This window comes from Engystomops pustulosus, chromosome 4, assembly GCF_040894005.1.
Source record: "Engystomops pustulosus chromosome 4, aEngPut4.maternal, whole genome shotgun sequence".
Taxonomy (NCBI): domain Eukaryota; kingdom Metazoa; phylum Chordata; class Amphibia; order Anura; family Leptodactylidae; genus Engystomops; species Engystomops pustulosus.
Genome location: NC_092414.1, coordinates 25,621,125 through 25,640,946, shown reverse-complemented (window position 1 = coordinate 25,640,946; position 19,822 = coordinate 25,621,125). Strand labels below are relative to the sequence as shown.

The following is a 19,822-nucleotide window of genomic DNA, read 5'->3' as shown; positions in this document are numbered from 1 at the left end:
CTTGTAGGTTAGAGGCCTACAGCTTGTGTCGCTGTAGCACTGTGTCCTAGGTGAGGCCTCATCTACCCCAGGCCTGGTGTTTTGGGCCAACTAGTCAAAGCAAAGAACAAGAGAAAGTTTGTAGTTATTTATTGTATCGAACTCGAAACAGCAGCAACAGGGGAACCGGTTGGTATAATCCTTGAGAGCCACAGGTCTGTCAGTGGCCGGGTATGGAAGTAACATCTTCACCCCTAGAGCAGGGGTCTCTCTGTGACTGGAATCCATATCCTTTTCGTAGAGGAGCTAGATGAGCTCTGCTTCGTGGGCAACTGCATTTGGTGCAAACTTGTGGACATTAAGCAGGATCTCCAACCTGTGTCCTGACAGGTGGTGGGGGAAAGACTCTGGGATGATCCCCTAAGGCAGTGATGGCGAACCTTTTAGAGACAGAGTGCCCGAACTACAACCAAAATCCACTTATTTACCGTTAAGTACCAATGTGGCATTTTAAGCAGTAACTTACTCCTTCCTTGTTCTTCCACTTCTTTCAATTGTATCGGCCGCCTAAGGCCACCAATACAGTAGAAAGTAGGAGGGCAAATTCAGACTTTCATTATAGCTTCTCTCCAAATTGCCTGGAACAGCATGAAGATTTGATAGATTTGGTCCTGTTTGGTGAACTCTGTCCTGGGGTGATGGCCTGAGTGCCCACAGAAAGGGCTCTGAGTGCCACCTCTGGCACCCGTGCTATAGGTTCGTCACCACTGCCCTAAGGGAAAGACTCCAGCCTATCTCCTGACAGGAAGTAAGGAAAAGACCAAAGACTGACTGGTCCAGACGGGAGCTCAGAGGAGGACCCCAGAATTAGAGTCCTTGGCAAGGGCTTGGTAAGTGTCTACCAGACATGTCAGTTTCTGTAAAAGTGCCAATGTTTTTTTTTTTAGTTGTAGACATCCCCTTTAAGACTCCTTTTATGTTGGTTGGCCAAAACCATAATTAGGGGTCCTCTTTATATCTGGTTACTTGATGTGTAAATGAAAAGCATTTCATCATACTGTGATTTTTAACCAATTGCTCAAAAACATTTCAAATTAAAGGGATGTTTAGCATCAATCTATTGATAACCTATACATAAGAGCTCAGCTGCAGTTCCTGGCGCAGGCCACTATGTCCCTACACCACTATGTACCCTCCCGGTGACTGTACAGCAGTACTGTATACTCCAGCAGTGGTTAATGAGATAATTAAAGGAATTAAACATAAAGTTCAGCTACTACTGCACCTTAAAGGGATGGGCAAAGGGTGTAGACAACGTTTATCTGTGCAATTTAACATGTAATAGATTAGAATGTAGACTAAGAATGTAGTTGATATCCAAGTTCCGGTTCTCTCGCATATACTTAAAGTGTACCTCACCTTTAAGTAAGCTTTGCAGACCGCAGTAGTCATAAATAAACATGAGGAGTAACACTGTCTCTGGGCATTATGTGACTTGTAGTCCTCACGTTCCAGCAGCTTTTACCTAGCTGCTGCGACTTTCTTGTAACGACTTGTACTATTTATTTATGCAAAGTTTGTTGAAAAGTTTGCGTGGGTTTCCTCCGGGTCCTCCGATTTCCTCCCACACTCCAAAACATATTGATAGGTTGTTTAGATTGTGAGCCCCATAGGGACAGGGGCGAATTTGGCAAACTCTGTGCAGCGCTGCCTAATCTGTCTGCTCTTATTATTATAAAAGTTAGTGACCCTCTAAAAATTTGAATAAAAGAGGACCCATCCGACTTCTGTCTTCAATAACCTCTAGGGCGCATTTTCCCTTATTATAATGTTAAATCATTCTGTTGTTATTCTTCCTGGAAATTGATGGACAACTGGGTGTTGACCATGTCGGATACACCTTATTTACCACGGAGATTGTGACGCACATTTCCCGGAGGAATAACAGAGGAACATCGCAAAATATTAAGCTCCTGCAGAATACAAGGCTTGTCCAGAGGAGCTAGAGGTCTGCCTTTATTCTTCTGGCTCCTCGGGGGCGGAACCTAAGGTATCTATGTAGATATGTTTTGTATTCTACTTTTAGATGTGTACAGTAGGCGCAATGACGGAGTCTTTGTAATTTCGGAAGTTCTCTGTATTGACGTTTTGCTTAATAAATGATCCGATGCTTCCCGTGTGGCACTCGGCTGCCTTTGGCTTTGTGTGTTAGAGGCAGAGGATATTGATCAAAGACCTCGCGCAATGTCACCTTGTCAATCGGATTTCAAGATTAAGTGGATATTGCATTATATCGGGATCAGCGACGCTCCGCACCAAATAAAGGGGCGAGTGGAAGTAATTAGAATAGAGCGTAATCTGTGAATGGGATGACTGGTCGCGGGTCCGGGTCAGAACCATGGAGTGTGTATTACTTTTATTTATATTGCTTTGTATCAGGTCTTTATGTCGACACAAGGACTACTTTATGTGTGAAGGGGATATGGGGGTATATTGGGGCAACCAAGTAGTAAGTGATCCCTGCAGTGCCACCACAGGCCAAATGAAGCATTGCACTTAATTTAAAGGAACACTCCAGTCACAGCTGATTCATTGAATTATACTGAAGTAAAGAGCAAGACTATAACTCTAGCAAGGTTCTAGGAATACAATGAAAATGAGTCCTGCTCCTCCCTGCACCATGTATAATCCAATAATTTAGCTTTGACTGGAGTGTTCCTTTAAAGGAATGTCTTACTAAATTCAACAAATTTTGCCAATTAAACTACCACCTCCTCAGGTGCGGTGGGAAATGTCCTTCCTAAAATTCCTCCTTTTATTTGAAATCTCACCCATTTATTAAAAAAAAAAAAAAAATCTCCTCCCGAACCATGTGTAAATGAGCAGAGAAGAGGCATATTTTCCCCGAGATGAGTCAAGTTTACAGGTTACAGGGTAATGTCATTTCATATTAACCATTTGTAAATAAGGAGAAGAGAGTCATATTTTCCCTGAGATGAGGAAGAATGTCATTTCATAGTAACCATGTGTAAATGATCGGAGAAGAGTCATATTTTCCCTAAGATGAGTCAAGTTTACAGGCTACAGGGGGAATGTCATTTCAGATTAACCATGTGTAAATGAGCAGAGAAGAGTCATATTTTCCCTGAGATGAGTCAAGTTTACAGGCTGCAGGGGTAATGTCACTTCAGATTTACTTATCTTTCAGTTCTTTCGTATCTAGAAACATGCCACTATATTAGAATCTCCTCCAATGTCTTGTTAAAATGAGTCAGATTTTACCTCTGACGAGCCCTGCAGCCTCTTGTGGTTCTGTCAGCTACAGAAGCAGAGACAAATAGGTGTGGACTCCATCTTTATCTCATGTTTGCATTTCCAGCTATTTCTTTAACTGTACTGTAGATCTGAAAGATGAGATTCTTATCTTTGATGTGACATCAGCAGCATGTTTCTAGGTGCTATAGAACAGAAGATATGGACGTCTGAAGCGACTACCTCTGCAGCCTCTACTCTTGACTTACCTCGGGTAAATATGAAGATTTTTTTATTTTTTAGGTGAGCGGGTGAGATTTCAGATAAAAGAGGGAATACCAGAAAAGACATTTCATAAGCTATATGAAAGGACCAATAGTTTAATGGGGTAGAATCTAGTGACTAGAGTAGGAAGAATTTGAGGAAACAGCACCTCCTGCTCAGGATGTATGGTGTCCCTGCTGTGAATAAGTACATGTACTTACTATAACCATTACAGGTGTATGGAACACACTCTGGAAAGAAGCTTCATGTAGCGAAGAATCCCGCCAAAGGCCATCAATCACCGATTGGCAATTTCTTACCATGAGAGCCAAAGCATTCTCCTAAGCTTAAAGGGGATGGTCACTCTTTTACATGAGTAAAAGAGTTCATCGAGTGATTCAGTAGTCCTGATACTTTAGTGCTGTCTGCAGACTCTATGTGGATTTTTGTTTACATGTGGCAAAGACACAGGTGCAAATAGCAGAGATGTGTCTAATGGAAGATTTATTGAAAAGTGGCCAACCCCTTTAAAGGCGTATCTTTCTATATCATATCGTATATTAAAAAAAATTTCAAAAAACACACACACACAGGTATCTGAAAATGCCTGAAATTCTTTCAAAATTTGAAAATATTCATCCAAATGAAAAGTCAATATTGTATCATATTCCTGTTAAATTTTTATGAATATTTTGCCAAATGGGTGTTGCCATTACTTTTCCCAATGCAGTCTAAGGCCTCATTCACACTGCTGCATGGGGGGCGTATATACGGCCAATATACGTCCCCCATAGACGGCAATGGGCGCACGGCCCTGTATGGGAGACATGTCCTATCTTTTCACAGCATATGGCGCCGTGCGCCATAACTTCCTATGGAGAGGGGTTACGGTGGGCAACGGTAGTGTGAATCCAGCCTAACACCGTGAACAAATACAGTAAGTGGTTTAATGTGTTTTTTATGTCTATTATATAAGGATATTTTAATATAAAAAATAAATAATTTCGGATAATATTTTTGGCCTCAAAAAAGAAAAATCAACAACTTCATCAGCATGAATAAGTGTTATACTATGCAGTAACAAACCCCTTTGACAAAGGGAATGGCACCACCCAGTTTACTACATCTGCATAAATAAATGTGACTTCCAGACTATTTTTAACTCTTGTGGGTGTTACTGTCAGGAATATGAATACATTGTCAGAAAGCCACCTACCTGCTATGGCTACGTGATTTAGAAGATTTTCAGTCATGTGCAGTTGCCATAATGTGTGTCCATATCTTAAGTTCACAATGTACTAATTTGTTACCAGTCTGACAGACAAGGGGGTCTTTAAAGGGTCCGGCCAAAATACTAATTGCCCTACCGCATGTGATTGTCGCTGCACCGCCGATTAATTTGGTCTTTGTTTTTCCAAAATCCGTCCATCCATTCAAAAGATATGACCCCCAGAAGTTTATATGTCTGAGCTCATACTAGCCAAGGGGGCGGTAACCGTTTTAGTTTTTTTTAGGGGAGTGTCTCTGTATGCTAGAAGGTTACCACCCCCTTGGCTAGTATGAGTTCATTCACATATAAACTTCTAGGGGCCATATCTTCTGGACGGATTTTAAAGAAACAAAAACCTAATTGATCAGGAACACGGCGTCTATCAGACAGGCATGTTATTAAGTATTACAGGGCGGGTCCTTTTATGACCACCGAGGAGAATAGAGGCCTGATCGGTAAGAAGGAAAAAGTTGGACCTTCTTATTTAATATTGTTCAACCAAGAGAGACCTATTGTCTAGAGTCCATTAGCCTCAAAGTTGCAATACCACAAATGGCCATTGACAAGAGTGGCGCTGCTTCTGGATAATAGCACCCATGTATGTTTTGTCTCCAGAAAACCTTTGATTGTATTTTTTTTTATTTAGAGGGGGCCACAGTCTGTGTATAGTTAAACGTTCAATGCCTCCCCACCCCAGGGGTCTAATCAGTTTTTACATATTAAATCGGTAATTGTGGTTGTTATGGTCACTGCCGGACAAGTATAGATTTCTTATCCTTGGGGGATCTGTTACATGTCTTGGACTGAGCGGTGGCAATAAACCGAGATGCCTTGGAGAGTGTTTGGGAAGTGCCTCTTCAGTTCTATAAGCTTTATATTCAGGATATAGCGTGTATCGCTGCTGTCAGGAACCTAAGACTCCCATCATCCTCTATTAGTAGGTGCTGATCCCTTTAAGTGACAAATTAGCTCAGTCTCATTACTTAAAACTCCACGGCTCGGGGAATGTCATGTCTCTCCCTAGACCCCGGTTTCCTTGAGCTCTTTTCTTAGGGATCAGACAGATCATTTATAAAAACACTCTGCCCCATCATAATGTTAAAGGGGAAGATTAAAAATGACCTTCCAGTGGGGTCCCCCTTGGTCTTTTTGTATACACTTCAAGCTGGAGCGGAAGTACCATGGGGACGCATGGTCCTTGTGGCAAATCCCTGGACTAAGAACTACCTCACTAAGAGGGCCTGGAACAGCAGATCCGTGATTCTCCAGTGAACATAGAAAACCCCTTTAAGTGGCTTTAGTTACAGCCGTACAGTCCGTTTCATCCCTTTACTTCACTCATCCCTATGATTGGTCCAGAGTGAAAACAGGAAGCTCAACCATCATGGTGACGCGCCTCGGACATCTCCGAACATGTCCTGTGATCACCAGGAGGTGGAGCACCACGTAGACCTGAGGAGAATGGGAGCAGCCAGGGATTGTGTTGTGGGCAGAAACCTTCTTTAAAGGGGTTGGCCACTTTACCTCATGTCCAAGTGTGAGGGGGCGGATATTAGGTAATTTACCAATATACATCTAGTAATAGTTCTGTTTTCCTGATATGTAAAGTGAAGCCTCCTGTCTTTTACCTCATCCGCCAGAGATTCCTGACCATAAAATGGCGGCAGATGGAGGGTCATGTGATCTCTATCTGTCCATGGACAATGGCCCTGACAGGAATTTGATCTTATACTCATGAATACTATGATAAGATCCTGTCAGGGCGCTTTGATATGGACAGATAGAGATCACATGACCCTCCATCTGCCGCCATTTTATGGTCAGGAATCTCTGGCTGATGAGGTAAAAGACAGGAGGCTTCACTTTACATATCAAGAAAGTGGATCAGAACTATTACTACATGTATATTGGTAAATTACCTAATATCCGGCCCCCACACTTGGACATGAGGTAAAGAAGGTTTCTGCCCACAACACAATACAAAAAACCATGAGGTAAAATGGCCAACCCCTTTAAATATTAACCCTTTCTCCACTAGGGATGATGTTATTAGCCGTTTCTCTGTCAGCAACCACCAGGTTGTAGCCCTGCATAGGAAATGTGCGTTTCAACAAATTTATTTTTTGTTGTAAAATTAAATTGAAAACTCATTTTTAAGCCGCCTGGAAAACGTTCAGTAAGATCCTTCTATATTCTCTTCGGAAATTCTTATTCAGAGCTCCGTACACCACGGCGTTGAGGCAGCTGTTGAAGTAGGCCATGAAGTAGCTGGCGAGAAATAACCAGCGTGGGATGGACTCTCCTAGTTGTGGGTTCAGACCCACCAAGAACCCGATGATATTCAGGGGTCCCCAGCATACTGCAAAGAGCACAAACACTATGAACATGGTGATAAAATTGTGCAGGTTGTTCGGCCATGTCTGAACGTGGACTTGTCTCACCGGTCGCACCCGATGCCGGCTGTTGAGGACTAATATCCAGATCTGAAGATAACAGAAGCTGACCACGCCGATCGGTAGAAAGAAATGGAGAATCACAATGATGATGGTGTACAGCGGGCTGACCGCCTGGGAGAAGGTGCAGGAGAAGACCCTTGGGTCATATTGCAAGGATCCTACAAAAAGGTTTGGTAAAATGGCTGCCAGTGCCAATGTCCACACCAGTGCTACATACAACAAGGTGCTCGTGTTGGAGAACAGACGGGAGTAGCAGCCGTGGTGGCAGATGTAGAAGTAGCGATTGACGGCAATGCCCGTTATATTGAAGACTGAGCTGATGACACTAAGTCCCATGAAGAAACCACTTAACAGGCAATGAGTGTGTCCCATTCTCCAGCCGCGGTTGAAGATGGCAAGAAGGACCAGAGGGTAAGGGTAACATGCCACCAGCAGGTCTGCCACAGCGAGGCTGACCACGAAGGCGTTTCCTGAAGGAGACACAAGCCATTTAGTTATACATTATATAGGCAAAAATATCTGAAGTCAAACCAAAATACAAATTTAGTAAGTGAGGTCTTCTGACCATTGATGTTCCAACACGGTCACATATCAAAAGTTATACAAAAATGGTCTCTGTTAGGCTGCATTCACATTGACGATTGCCCGCCGTACCGTAGCACTGCTCACCCCCACCCCTCTCCATAGAGTAACATGAGGCACAGCACCGTATTCCAAGAAAAGATAGCACATGTCGGAACGGTACGGGGTTGCACTCCCATAGGGTGCCACGCACCCATTGCTGTCTATGGGGGTCTTATATAGGCCGTATATACTTTGGGTAGTGTGAATACAGCCTTAGGGACGTTTGCCCTAGACCTAATAAACCACTACCAGTATGTTGTCAAGGAGGCTGAACACCTTCAAGATCTTGTTTCTTTTATGGCCCAGGGTGGTGGCATCATCCAGAAAATCAACTTTGAAGTGACTGTAAATTTGTTGTACAAAGTCAAGGAGGCGGAGCATTTAAGACTGAATCCACGTTTTCCCTGTCTCTGAATGCCCCCTTCACTGTAATTGATGGTCCTGCAATCAGGGACATGGCTAACCTGATCTTCTGAAGTCTGGTGCATGATGTAAGTCACGGCAGGAGGTGTACAGAGGTGGGGAGAGCTTGACTTTACTGTTAAACTCTCCGCCTCCTTGACTTTAAACTACCAGTTTACATTTCACTTCAAAGTGAATTTTCTTGGTGATGGAACCATGCTGGGCTGTGAAAGAAACATGATCTGTAAGGTGTAAAGCTGCTAGACAACATACTGGTAGTGGTCTATTAGGCCAGTTTCTGATGACAGGTTCCCTCTTAGTGCTTATATAATGAATCTCTCAGAGAGTTTATATACATATAACCGCCAGTATACTTTTATACAGCCTTGGCGCATTTCCAGGGCGCCTGGTGGAGCCGAGGGAAATACACCCCGATTTACTGTACAGTCGTCCAGTATCCACAGCAAGCGCAGTGAAGTGAGGTGTGCGGACCAGTAGTGGATTATAATATAGGTGGTTTGGGCGGTAGAACGGGGCCCAAGTTTTCTAGGGGGCCCATGGCCATCCAAACCACCCACCAAATTTTATACTGAGAAGGATCTTCACCCATGAAATCCTCTATATCTGTTCCTGCTCCCAATACACATGTACACAAGAACCATTTCAGGACATTTGAAGGTCCTCCAAAGGTCCTGAAACCGCAGATTAGAAGCAGACAGAAGGGAAATATCCTCCATTTCCCAAGCTGACTCTAGTACCAGATGTAGGAAGTGATAGGGGCTATGATATGATATGCAGATTTGTAGAGGCTACAATATATGTATACAGACCAGCGCTCATGGTAATCTGCCCCTAGTGCTAACCATGGCTGCATGAGGCCCTTCCACCAGCTATATGAGGGTAGGCTGTCAGGTTTCGCAGCCTGAAACTATATGGCAGATTCCCTTTCAGTGATCTAGGATGGTCTAGTATGGAAATTTTGGCTTTATTCCAAAAAAAACATATTGATATGCCGAGCGCTGGGCTCACCGCTCTCCCTCAGCTCCACAGAGATTAATGGAGAAGAACGGTAATGCGCGGCTGTCTGCTCCATCATGGAGCCACGAGGTCGGTAGGACCCCTTGTTTTTGCGATAAGTGAGGGTCTCCGCACTGAGACCCCCACTGATCAGCAACTTAGGCCCTATGCCGTGGATAGGGCCTAACTTGTCATCGTGGGAAAACCCCTTTGAGCAAATAGCACATGTGTGGCCCTGTGCCGCTCCGTACATGGGGAAAAGATAGGGCATGTGCTATCTTTCCCCGTGTTACATAGCTGTGTGGGCATATGTTTGTGTGAATGCGTCCTTATAGATATGATAGATCGCTATTAGACATGTTATAGATAGATAGAGAAAGAGAGAGATATGAGATAGATAGACGTGATAGATAGATAGACATGTGATAGATAGATATGAGGTAGATAGATGATAGACATAGAGAGATATGAGGTAGATAGATAGATATGATAGATAGATATTAGATAGATATGTTATAGATAGATAGAAAGGAAGATAGAGAGAGAGAGAGAGAGATATGAGATAGGTAGATAGATAGATATGAGGTAGATAGATGATAGATAGAGAGATATGAGAGATATGAGGTAGATAGATGATAGATAGACATGAGATATATAGATCGAGAGAGATATGAGATCGATAGATAGGTATGAGGTAGATAGATGATAGATAGACATGAGATAGATAGAGAGATAGATAGATAGATAGAGAGAGAGATAGATAGATATGAGGTAGATAGATAGGTAGATATGAGGTAGATAGATGATAGATAGACATGAGATAGATATAGAAAGAAGCTACAGAAAGATACTTTTACTTTCTCATAAGAAGAACAAAACAGATTCCCAAGACCCCCCATCGATGACTTGAAAGCTCTGATCTCTACTTTCGAGGACAGCAGAAGGCAGAACACTTACGATAATCTTTTAGTCAAACGTTGCACTTGAGCAAATCCGATTCTTTGAAGTTTATCCGTGACGGTAGTGAAATGTGACTGACCGCTTTCTCTCCCAGCCGGCTTCTTCAGTATGACTACCGTGTCATTGATTACATAGATTTCAGCTACCAACATATTGTAATCTCACGGTAGTCGGGTGTCACTCTGATTTAGGAAATCTCACGTCATGTGTCTGGCATGTAACGGGAGGGTATTACGGAAGCGCAGGCTTATAGCAGGGCTTTACATATCTTTACAGGTCTATGAGTTGTAGATGTACATAACAATCTACATGCGCTGTAGTCTCCTCACACTACTGATCAAGAAGGGTCCTGGATGTCAAACCTTCAGGGGTCCTCAGGACAAGCTATCAATATTAAAGGGGTTGTCCAAGAACCCCCAATCTAGATAGAGTTGTGTCCACACATCGCACTGCTGTTCCCCTAATCACTATGGTCCCAAACCACTAGGGATCAGACACTGTTTTGGAGGACCCCAAGAAGATTTGTACAATTTTTTTGGCTTGATCAAAAATTAATATGCAATTCCTATCATTTCCATGGTAACAGACTACAATCAAGCCCTGTGTGTAGTCTGATCCTGTAATTTCCTTCTTTTTCTAATTTCTTTCAACAATTAGGACTAGGCACAAATTTGTTTAAAGGGGTTTTCCAGTTTCACTGGGGATTGTGGTCTTGGACAAGAGGAAGACAAAGAAGAATACCTCGCTCTGGCTCCGGCTAGACCTTAGTGGTCACCGGTACAGGACCTGTGATGTACATTATATATTTTTTTTACTTACCCCCTATCCCCCAAGAATTTCTAGCGAAACAGCAAAACCTCTCTAACTCATAACTCATATACTTTAAAAGGGTTTTCCCACGAAGACAAGTTAGGTTCTATCCACGGGATAGGGCCTAACTTGCTCATAAGTGTGGGTGTCAGTGCTGAGACCCCCGCAGATCGTGAAAACGAGAGGTCCGATTGACCATGCACGGCCATCTGCTCCATTAGTCTGAGGAGCGACGACCCCTCGTTTTCCCGATCTGTGGGGGTCTCAGCACTGACACCCCCACTGATCAGCAGGTTAGGCCCTAAACCCCTTTAACTTATAAAAATCTGTTGACCCTTTTTATGTGAGGGGCACTGGGTTTTTCAAAAGTCTCCACACCCTGTAAAGCCTTGGTTTCCTCTCATGATTTAGGTAATAGCAAAAGAAAACCTTTATATTGTAGCCGGGACCTTATTTTTTCCCAAAAAAATATTTTGAAATTACACCTCAAAGCACAAGTCAGCCCAGTGTTTTTCCTAATTTGCTATGGGCCTCATTGTCTTAATTTTGGGTTATCCATGGCCATAAACAGTACAGTATACGGTCTTACTAACTCCATGAAGATTGGCAGCCAATTTGGGATGAATTAAAGCAGATAAAAGTCTATGGGGCAGATTTATCAAGCAGTCTGAAAGTCAGAATATTTCCAGTTGCCCATGGCAACCAATCACAGCTCCCCTTTAAAATATTCATGAGCACTGGTGAAATGAAAGCTGAGCTGTGATTGGTTGCCATGGGCAACTGGAAATATTCTGACTTTCAGACTGCTTGATAAATCTGCCCCTATTTGTTTTTCCCATAAACAGCGCCACTCTTATCCGGTGGTTGTGTCTGGTATTGCAGCGTATCCCGAGTTAAGTAAGTGAAACTGAGCTGAACTGAGTGGCACAGTTTCTAACATTTGTAATGACAGAAAACCCATTAAAGGGTTATTCCAGCCATAAACATTCATCATTTAATGGGACACTCAGATGGAGTATAAGAAACCCCTCACTCTTGTCCTCAAGACCCTCACGGCTATGGAGAGAATGGGGGAGATTTACCAGAAGTGTCTCTGAGGTAAAGCTATTGTATTTGCCCATGGAAACCAATCAGAGCTCAACTTTAATTTTATAAACAGCTATCGGAAGATGAAATCTGAGCTCTGATTGGTTGCCATGGGCAAATACAACAGTTTTACCTCAGACACTTCTGATATATGTCTGAATGAAGTGATGGTAAAGCATGCACACTTATACTTGATTATGGGAAGTGTGGTATCAGCCGAATTCATATTGGTCATGTGGTTGGAGTAGAGTAGGGATCAGTATGGGTTCCGGAGGTTTAACAGGTCATCGAAATCACCTTTAAATTATAGTATAGATAATGGGGCACCCGGAATCCACCTGTTCCCATATGAGGCACCATAAAGATTCTATTCTACTACCATAAATTTTGGAGAACATCAACTACTAAATCAAACATTTTTTAAAAAATTGATTCTTTTTAAAAATTTTTGTCAAATTTTTAGATCTTTGCAGATAAAACTTCACAGTAGCATAATCTACTAGTAAATAAGGGTACAAGAAGGCATAAGCCCATCAAGTGTCACCTATTATTGATGGAAAAACTGATTGATTCAGATGAGCTCAAGAAAATTGCGTGAAACAGATGGTTCTATCATTTATACATTGTCTAAATTCTATAGAAATATATATATATAAAATTTCAGGAATGGTCACCTGCTTTACGAAGTTTCTTGTTCCGGAAGACGGATGTGATGACCAGAAGGTTCCCGAAGATGTCCCCACTGATGGTCACGATGAGGATTGTGGTGAGTATGCTGACCACCCAGGTGGGATATTCTCCTTCCTCCTCTTCGGGGTCCCCAGGTGAGAGGTGAGTCGGGACCACCTGTTCCATCCCCTTCCAGCAGTGCATGCTCTGTCTCCCATCTACATTGTCCATCCAGTCAAGACATCTTCTCCCTCCTGTCAGCACCAGATCTACACGTGAAACTCATCTGTCTCCACTTCCCTGCATCACAGTATGGGTGGGATTTATCATGTTCTCCATTCAGCTCCTCACGGTCCAGTGGAACGACTCCCCCCCCCCCCCCCTCCTGTGTGAGAGCTGTGATTACATAGATGCATCCATCGGTGGTCGCACTCCGCAGCTTATCATTATCGCTACTACCTTGTCAGATAAAGCGTGGACAGTGAACCTCTTCAAGACATCTCCACCATCTAAGATATAACAACCGTCTTTATATTTCTATTACCTATCTGAGTGCAGCCATTAAAGAGTCCGCAGAGTCCTGGACTGGCAGAATCATTTTCGATGGCTTCACCAGGGTCGGACGTTCCTCACCTTTCCTCTGTGTTCTCTTGATAATTGAGCAGATAGGTGAATGTGTTTTGCAGTAGAGAGATAAGAAGTGGGTTTGTATCTTCTTTATGAATAAGAACAAACAGGACGACGGGAAAATATCAACTTGTAGAAGTCGTAGCAAAGATGTAAAGTTGGCCAAATACGGGGTCAGATGTCCCATCAGAGGTCACTTCCATCAAACCTAACTATAAAAACACAAAATTAGGGTAATTTCTAGGTAGGGTTAACATCTGCAAAGAGTTTGTATGTTGTCTCCGTGTTTGGGTGTGTTTCCTCCGGGTCCTCCGGTTTCCTCCTACATTCCAAAAACATACTGGTAGGTTGATTAGATTGTGAGCCCCATTGAGGACAGTGACCGATTTGGCAAACTCTGGGCAGTGCTGCGTAATCTGTGTGCGCTATATAAATAAAATAATTACTAATATTAATATACCCTACAGGGTGGATGTCTTAAATCCCCTCAGCCCTCAGTTACATTTGTTATATGCAGTGCCTCTGGAAGAATAATAGTGAATGCAGAGCCATCTAACTGAGTTGGTATAAAAATTACTTCCCCCAAATTAATTCTGCTTCCCCTTTAATTAATGTAAAGTGTCCCTCAAATTTAAATATGGAGCCTCCCGTGAAATATTGTCAGAACTCAGTACATACACACAGCACAAGAACCAATTTAAATACATAGATACAGCACCAAGCTCGGTAGCAGATATATACAACACTAGATGCAAAGTACTGTAATACAGAACTAGAACCAAGCTCCATATAAAACAACAGCAGAATCTGTACTGAAATACAAAGCAGAACTGGGCTGCATACACAAATACAGCACCAGAACAATGCTCATACCACAGTACCATACCAGCACAGTGCCATCCTTCATAACAAAGTTTCATATATAGAGTTCAACCCCATAATTAAATTGCATATATACCGTATTTTCCGGACTATAAGGCGCACTTAAAAACCTTGGATTTCCGTGGAAATCCAAAGTGCGCCTTATAGTCCGGTGCGCCCTATGTATGGCGCTGGGCAGTGGACCCTACTTACATAGGTCCCCGCTACCGGAGACCGGAGACAGCAGATCTCCAGCGGGAACTGCAGACCACGCGGCACGAACAACTTCTGCCGCGTGGTCTGCAGTTCCCGCTGGAGATCTGCTGTCTCCGGTAGCGGGGACCTATGTAAGTATGGTCCGCTGCCGTCCTCCACCTCCCCCTCACCTTCCCCACTCACCTTCCCCGCGTTGCCGCGTCTCTTCTCCGTGTCGCGTCCCGTCGCGTCCCGTCGAGTCTCCGCTCCGCCCCCAGACCTCCGCCACGCCCCCGGACCCCGCGCCTTATAGTCCGATGCGCCTTATATATGGAATTATTACATATATAAGGCGCATCGGACTAATGCGCCTTATATTCCGGTGCGCCTAATGGCCCGGAAAATACGGTACAATCCTCCTCTCCACAATAAATTGACATGAAGTGAACCCCCTAATTAATTTAACTATATTAAAGGAAACCTACCATCTGATTTGATGCATTATCAAGCAAACATACCTTGAAAATGCTGTAGCTACACTGATGCAGGATCATATCTTGGTTAATCCCTGAGACCTACACAGTGCCTCGCTCCATAACTAATTTGCATATACATAGTGAAATTGACATGAAGTGAAGCCCCTAAATATTTTTTTGTATTTAAAGGGCTCCCCATAAATAATACACATAAAATACCTCCTACCTACTTAAAGGACATATCCAGCGTCGGACTGGGTCGCCGGGTGGCCGGGGAATACCCCGGTGGGCCCCGGTCCCAGAAACCGACACCCGGCCCACACAAAGTTGCAGGGGCCTCTGTTTGCATCGGAGGCCCCTGCCACTAGTATGCAGATGCTGGTGCCGGTGGCTCCTTCTGCTGACAGCCGGTCCCAGGCATTGTCATCTGCATCTTTAAGGTGCAGATGACATGTTCGGTCCGGGACTGTCATCGCGGACATTGGTGGTCAGCCCCACGGGAAGCAGCCCCAGGCAGCCGCGGTAAGACTCGCGGTGCTAGTACCGCGAGTCTTACAGTCTCCAAGACCCCAGATGTGAGGCGCGTAATGACGCGCCGCACATCCCGTCATCCTAGCTCTTCAGTCCGGACCTGAAGAGCTGAAGATAGGAGAATGCGCCGACTGTGATTAGGTAAGTTGGTTTTTTTTCCCACCTTCAGGCCAAAGAATGGGGGGCAAAGGGGGCCCCCGGGGGGAGGGAGGGTTACAATTTATAAAAATAATACCCTATGAGCAAAATATATAAAAAGAATTGAGGGCAATTCCAGCCCCCAGTAGTATATAGCCTGCCAGCCCCCAGTAGTATATAGCCTGCCAGCCCCAGTAGTATATAGCATGCCAGCCCCCAGTATTATATAGCCTGCCAGCCTTCAGTAGTATATAGCCTGCCAGCCCCAGTAGTATATAGCCTGCCATCCCCCAGTATTATATAGCCTGCCAGCCTTCAGTAGTATATAGCCTGCCAGCCTCCTTTAGTATATAGCCTGCAAGCCCCAGTAGTATATAGCCTGCCAGCCTTCAGTAGTATACAGCCTGCCAGCACCCTGTAGTATATAGCCCCTGTAGTATATAGCCTGCCAGCCCCCTGTAGTATATAGCCTGCCAGCCCCCAGTAGTATATAGCCTGTCAACCCCCAGTAGTATATTGCCTGGCTATATACTACAGGAGGCTGGCAGGCTATATAATACACACATACTTTTTAATGGTACAGTATTATTTATTCATGGACTGTAATGTAGTAATATATTTGGGGGTAACAATGTAATTTTTGATATGCTGGGGGCACAGAGGGGCTTCTTATGTAGATTCTTTAGAAGTGCAGTGTGGGCCATTGTTTTATCCAGGTGACATTATACTGTAAGTAACTGTGGTATTTTTAGGGGCGCAGTGAGGAGATCTGCTTCCCAGAGCTGAGCACATCCGCCAGAAAATTCTGCAACCAGATTTAACAACGATTCTGGATGTGAAGGAGAAGACAAGTCACCTGTGAGGTAATAGATGCTACTTCTTCCTGTGTCAGATCAGTATTGTAGTCACTGACTAACCTTCTAGTGTGAGACAGCTATCTATATCTATCTATAGGGTCAGTGAGCCAGGTGTGACTTGTCTATGTGGTGCGGGGACACCAGAGTAGGGTTAGAAAGGGCTTAGCTTATCATTTACTTCACTGCCCCTGTTAGTGCTTAGAAATTCCTTTATACCTGAATATTTCTACGTAGTAGTAGGTGGGCCCCCAAAATCAATTTCACTGGTGGGCCCCAGGAAGCCATCAAGTGGCCAGGAAGTCCGAGCGCGGAGCTAGTCCAGCCTCTTTTGGACTGCTCCGCGCTCAAGAGATTCCCGCCCGCCCTCAGGTAAGTCAGTTAAGTTTTTTATTAAATAATTTGTGTCAGGTAATGTTTTGTTATGTATATTTATTTGCACGGTTTGTTTGTATATTCCTTGTTTTATTTCTTTTCACTGTTGTTTTGTTGGTAGTCACAGCTTGGCCTGTGGTGGAATCTGGACCCTCTCGGCTTGTATTGAAATCACCTGTCGGACCAATCACCTGTCGGACATTTTTGGTTGGTTTATTGATACGGCCAGTCTGTTTTGGAGTGTGGGAGGAAACCGGAGGAAACCCACACAAACACGGAGAGAACATACAAACTCTTTGCAGATGTTGACCTGGGTGGGAATCGAACTGATGGTAGATGCCCTCAACAAAATGCTCATTACCTTGTCCATGGGATGATCTTGTTTCTTCCTTGCAGTCCTTTATTTGAGGTATAAAGCAACTTTATAAAATATGTAAATAAGCCACAGGAGCTCCAAGCGACTTCAGCCAGCTGGATAGTATGATTGCGAGAGTTACAGACACTAGCTGAAGAACAGTGAGAGCGGGGGGAAGGCATATATTATAATGTGGCGGAGCCATGAGGTGCTCCGGTGATGTCATCCGGAGCCTTTCTGGTTCCTTCAAGCACCAGCACAGGATAACCCCCCCCCCTCTGTAAATTAGCAGTTGTCTTAGAAGTAGCGGATGACCTAGCTGCTGTGACTCACTCCTCCCTCTGCATAGAGCTTCTGTGTAATCTGACACCTTAGTCAGTTACTGTCTGTCTTGCTAGAAGGATGGAATACAGCGGAGATATCAGGGAGGATGTGAAAAAACTAAGCAAGTGGAGAAGGAAGCACTACCCGAATGGGGGTGATACAGCTTCTATCCTACCATTTTCATGTGACATTCCATGTCAGGGTTGGTGACTGCTGTATCATAAGCAGTTATGGTGGAACAGCAGTTTCTTTTAAAAATGAATATGATGCCAATATAAACAACAACTTACCCTGCAAAAAACAAGCTACAATGACAAAGAAGTATCCACCTCCAAGTGGAAATAGTTAAATTAAGAGGAAACTAACCTGGGGTTACTTTGTATGTTGCCTAAGGCTTCGTTTTCTAGAATGGGTTGTGGATTGAGGGTCTCATTTATCATTTCCTTATAGCCAGGGCCACCAATAGAAATGTTGTGCCCCCCCACACAGTATGATAATACAGCCCTGTGTGTGCAGTGAGTTACCTGCACCTAGGAAGGCAGAAGGGTTTTCTGTGACATCAGGCCCCTTCTCCTCCTCAGGGCCCCCTGAAGATAGTCACGCTAAACCTCCCTGATGGCGGCCCTGCTCATAGAGCATGTTAGTTAACATTTACATTGAATTTCCAACACCCAGTTTCCAGCCCCATCTCTGTGAAGCGGGTAACCCCTGTAATCTGTGATGTGCAAAACATAAATCACTATTATTACAGCAAATATGTAGAATATGAGGAGCCGGAATTGATGATTCTCCGCACTGAAACGTGAAGATAACTTTATCTAGTTACGCACTGACTGTATTTGACATCCTGGTCTTGTCCTCAGCTGTATCTGCCTTCATTATGTTAACTCTATACTGTATTGGGTTTCTTTATAATAGAACCAACATATACCACGGCGCTGTACAAGGATCCTCACGTTACCAATGGGAATCACAATGTAAGTTGTAGCAGGACCAACACTGGAAAGTCCCAGTGCTAACCACTGAGCCACTATGCTGCTATGTCTTAAAGGGGTTGTCCATAAATACCCCAATTATTTTTATAATTGGATCCTTTAAAGGGAACCCATCACACATCATTATGGTTTAGTGTCCCAAATCGCGCTGTATGAATTTTCTAATGAGTTATTGTATTTTAATAGTAACATTTTATTTATCTAATAATCTATTTTTTACTATACCCGACCTGCCCATAGACTTGCATGGGAGCCGCGTGCGCAGTACGTATTTCCGGTCTTCCGCATTCCACTTTGCGTTCCTGGTTGTTTTTCTACATGCGATTAAGTTATTCTATGGAGATGAGACGACGGGGGGCACATCCCTGACCCCTTGTGGGTGTAATTTTATCATGCACTGATTAATAGAGATTCCAATCATTTATCAACATTTTAATACATGAATTTTACAATCTATCATCAATTAATATTATTATATGCACTTTATTATGAATATATGATTTGTTCTTATCCATTTTGCTGTCACTTGTGCACTTTCTTTGAACTTTGAACTAGGTGGGGGGAGCCACAAATTACGTGACGACTTCCATTGGGTGGAGCCCTAAATAATGTGATATCTTCCATGAGACAGATCCCTAAATCATGTGATGTTTTCCATTGGGCGGAGCCCTAAATCATGTGATGTTTTCCATTGGGCGGAGCCCTAAATCATGTGATGTCTTCCATTGGGCGAAGCCCTAAATCATGTGATACCTTCAATTGGGCGGAGCCCTAAATCATTTGATGGCTTCATTTTGGTATATATATGTGTGTGTGACCACTGTAACTTAGCAGCAATGTTTCGGCTCTAGTCTTGAGCCTTTCTCAAGCTAACATGGAATAAATCCACCTGATCACTTTACATCCTTGGAGTACTGATATTTTTGTAAATTTTTCTTATAGATAGATAGATATTGGATAGATAATAGATAGATAGATAGATAGATAGATATGAGATAGATGGATAGATAGATAGATAGATAGATAATAGATAGATAGATATGAGATAGATAGATAGATAGATAGATAGATAGATAGATAGATAGATGTATATACAGATAGATAGATAGATAGATATGAGGTAGATAGATAGATAGATGTATATACAGATAGATAGATAGATAATAGATAGATAGATAGATATGAGATAGATAGATAGATGTATATACAGATAGATAGATAGATATGAGATAGATAGATGGATAGATAGATGTATATACAGATAGATAGATAGATAGATATGAGATAGATAAATATGAGATA

General features: G+C 43.3%; 1 protein-coding gene across 1 annotated transcript; it reads right to left on the bottom strand.

Moving 5' to 3' along the window:
• Positions 1 to 6,879: 6,879 nt before the first annotated feature.
• On the bottom strand, positions 6,880 to 13,128 carry LOC140128903 (melatonin receptor type 1A-like). Its single transcript, XM_072150598.1, has 2 exons — positions 12,795 to 13,128; positions 6,880 to 7,691 (listed from the first exon to the last, which is right to left on the bottom strand). The coding sequence occupies exons 1-2, from the start codon at positions 13,018 to 13,020 to the stop codon at positions 6,919 to 6,921; spliced, it is 999 nt and encodes a 332-aa protein (XP_072006699.1). The 5' UTR covers positions 13,021 to 13,128; the 3' UTR covers positions 6,880 to 6,918.
• Positions 13,129 to 19,822: the final 6,694 nt, after the last annotated feature.

Coding starts and splice junctions, on each gene's coding strand:
- LOC140128903 (XM_072150598.1), bottom strand. CDS start 13,020: ATGGACAATGTAGATGGGAGACAGAGCATGCACTGCTGGAAGGGGATG. Junction 7,692..12,794: donor CAAGAAACTTCGTAAAGCAG/GTGACCATTCCT, acceptor TGTCTCCTTCAG/GAAACGCCTTCGTGGTCAGC.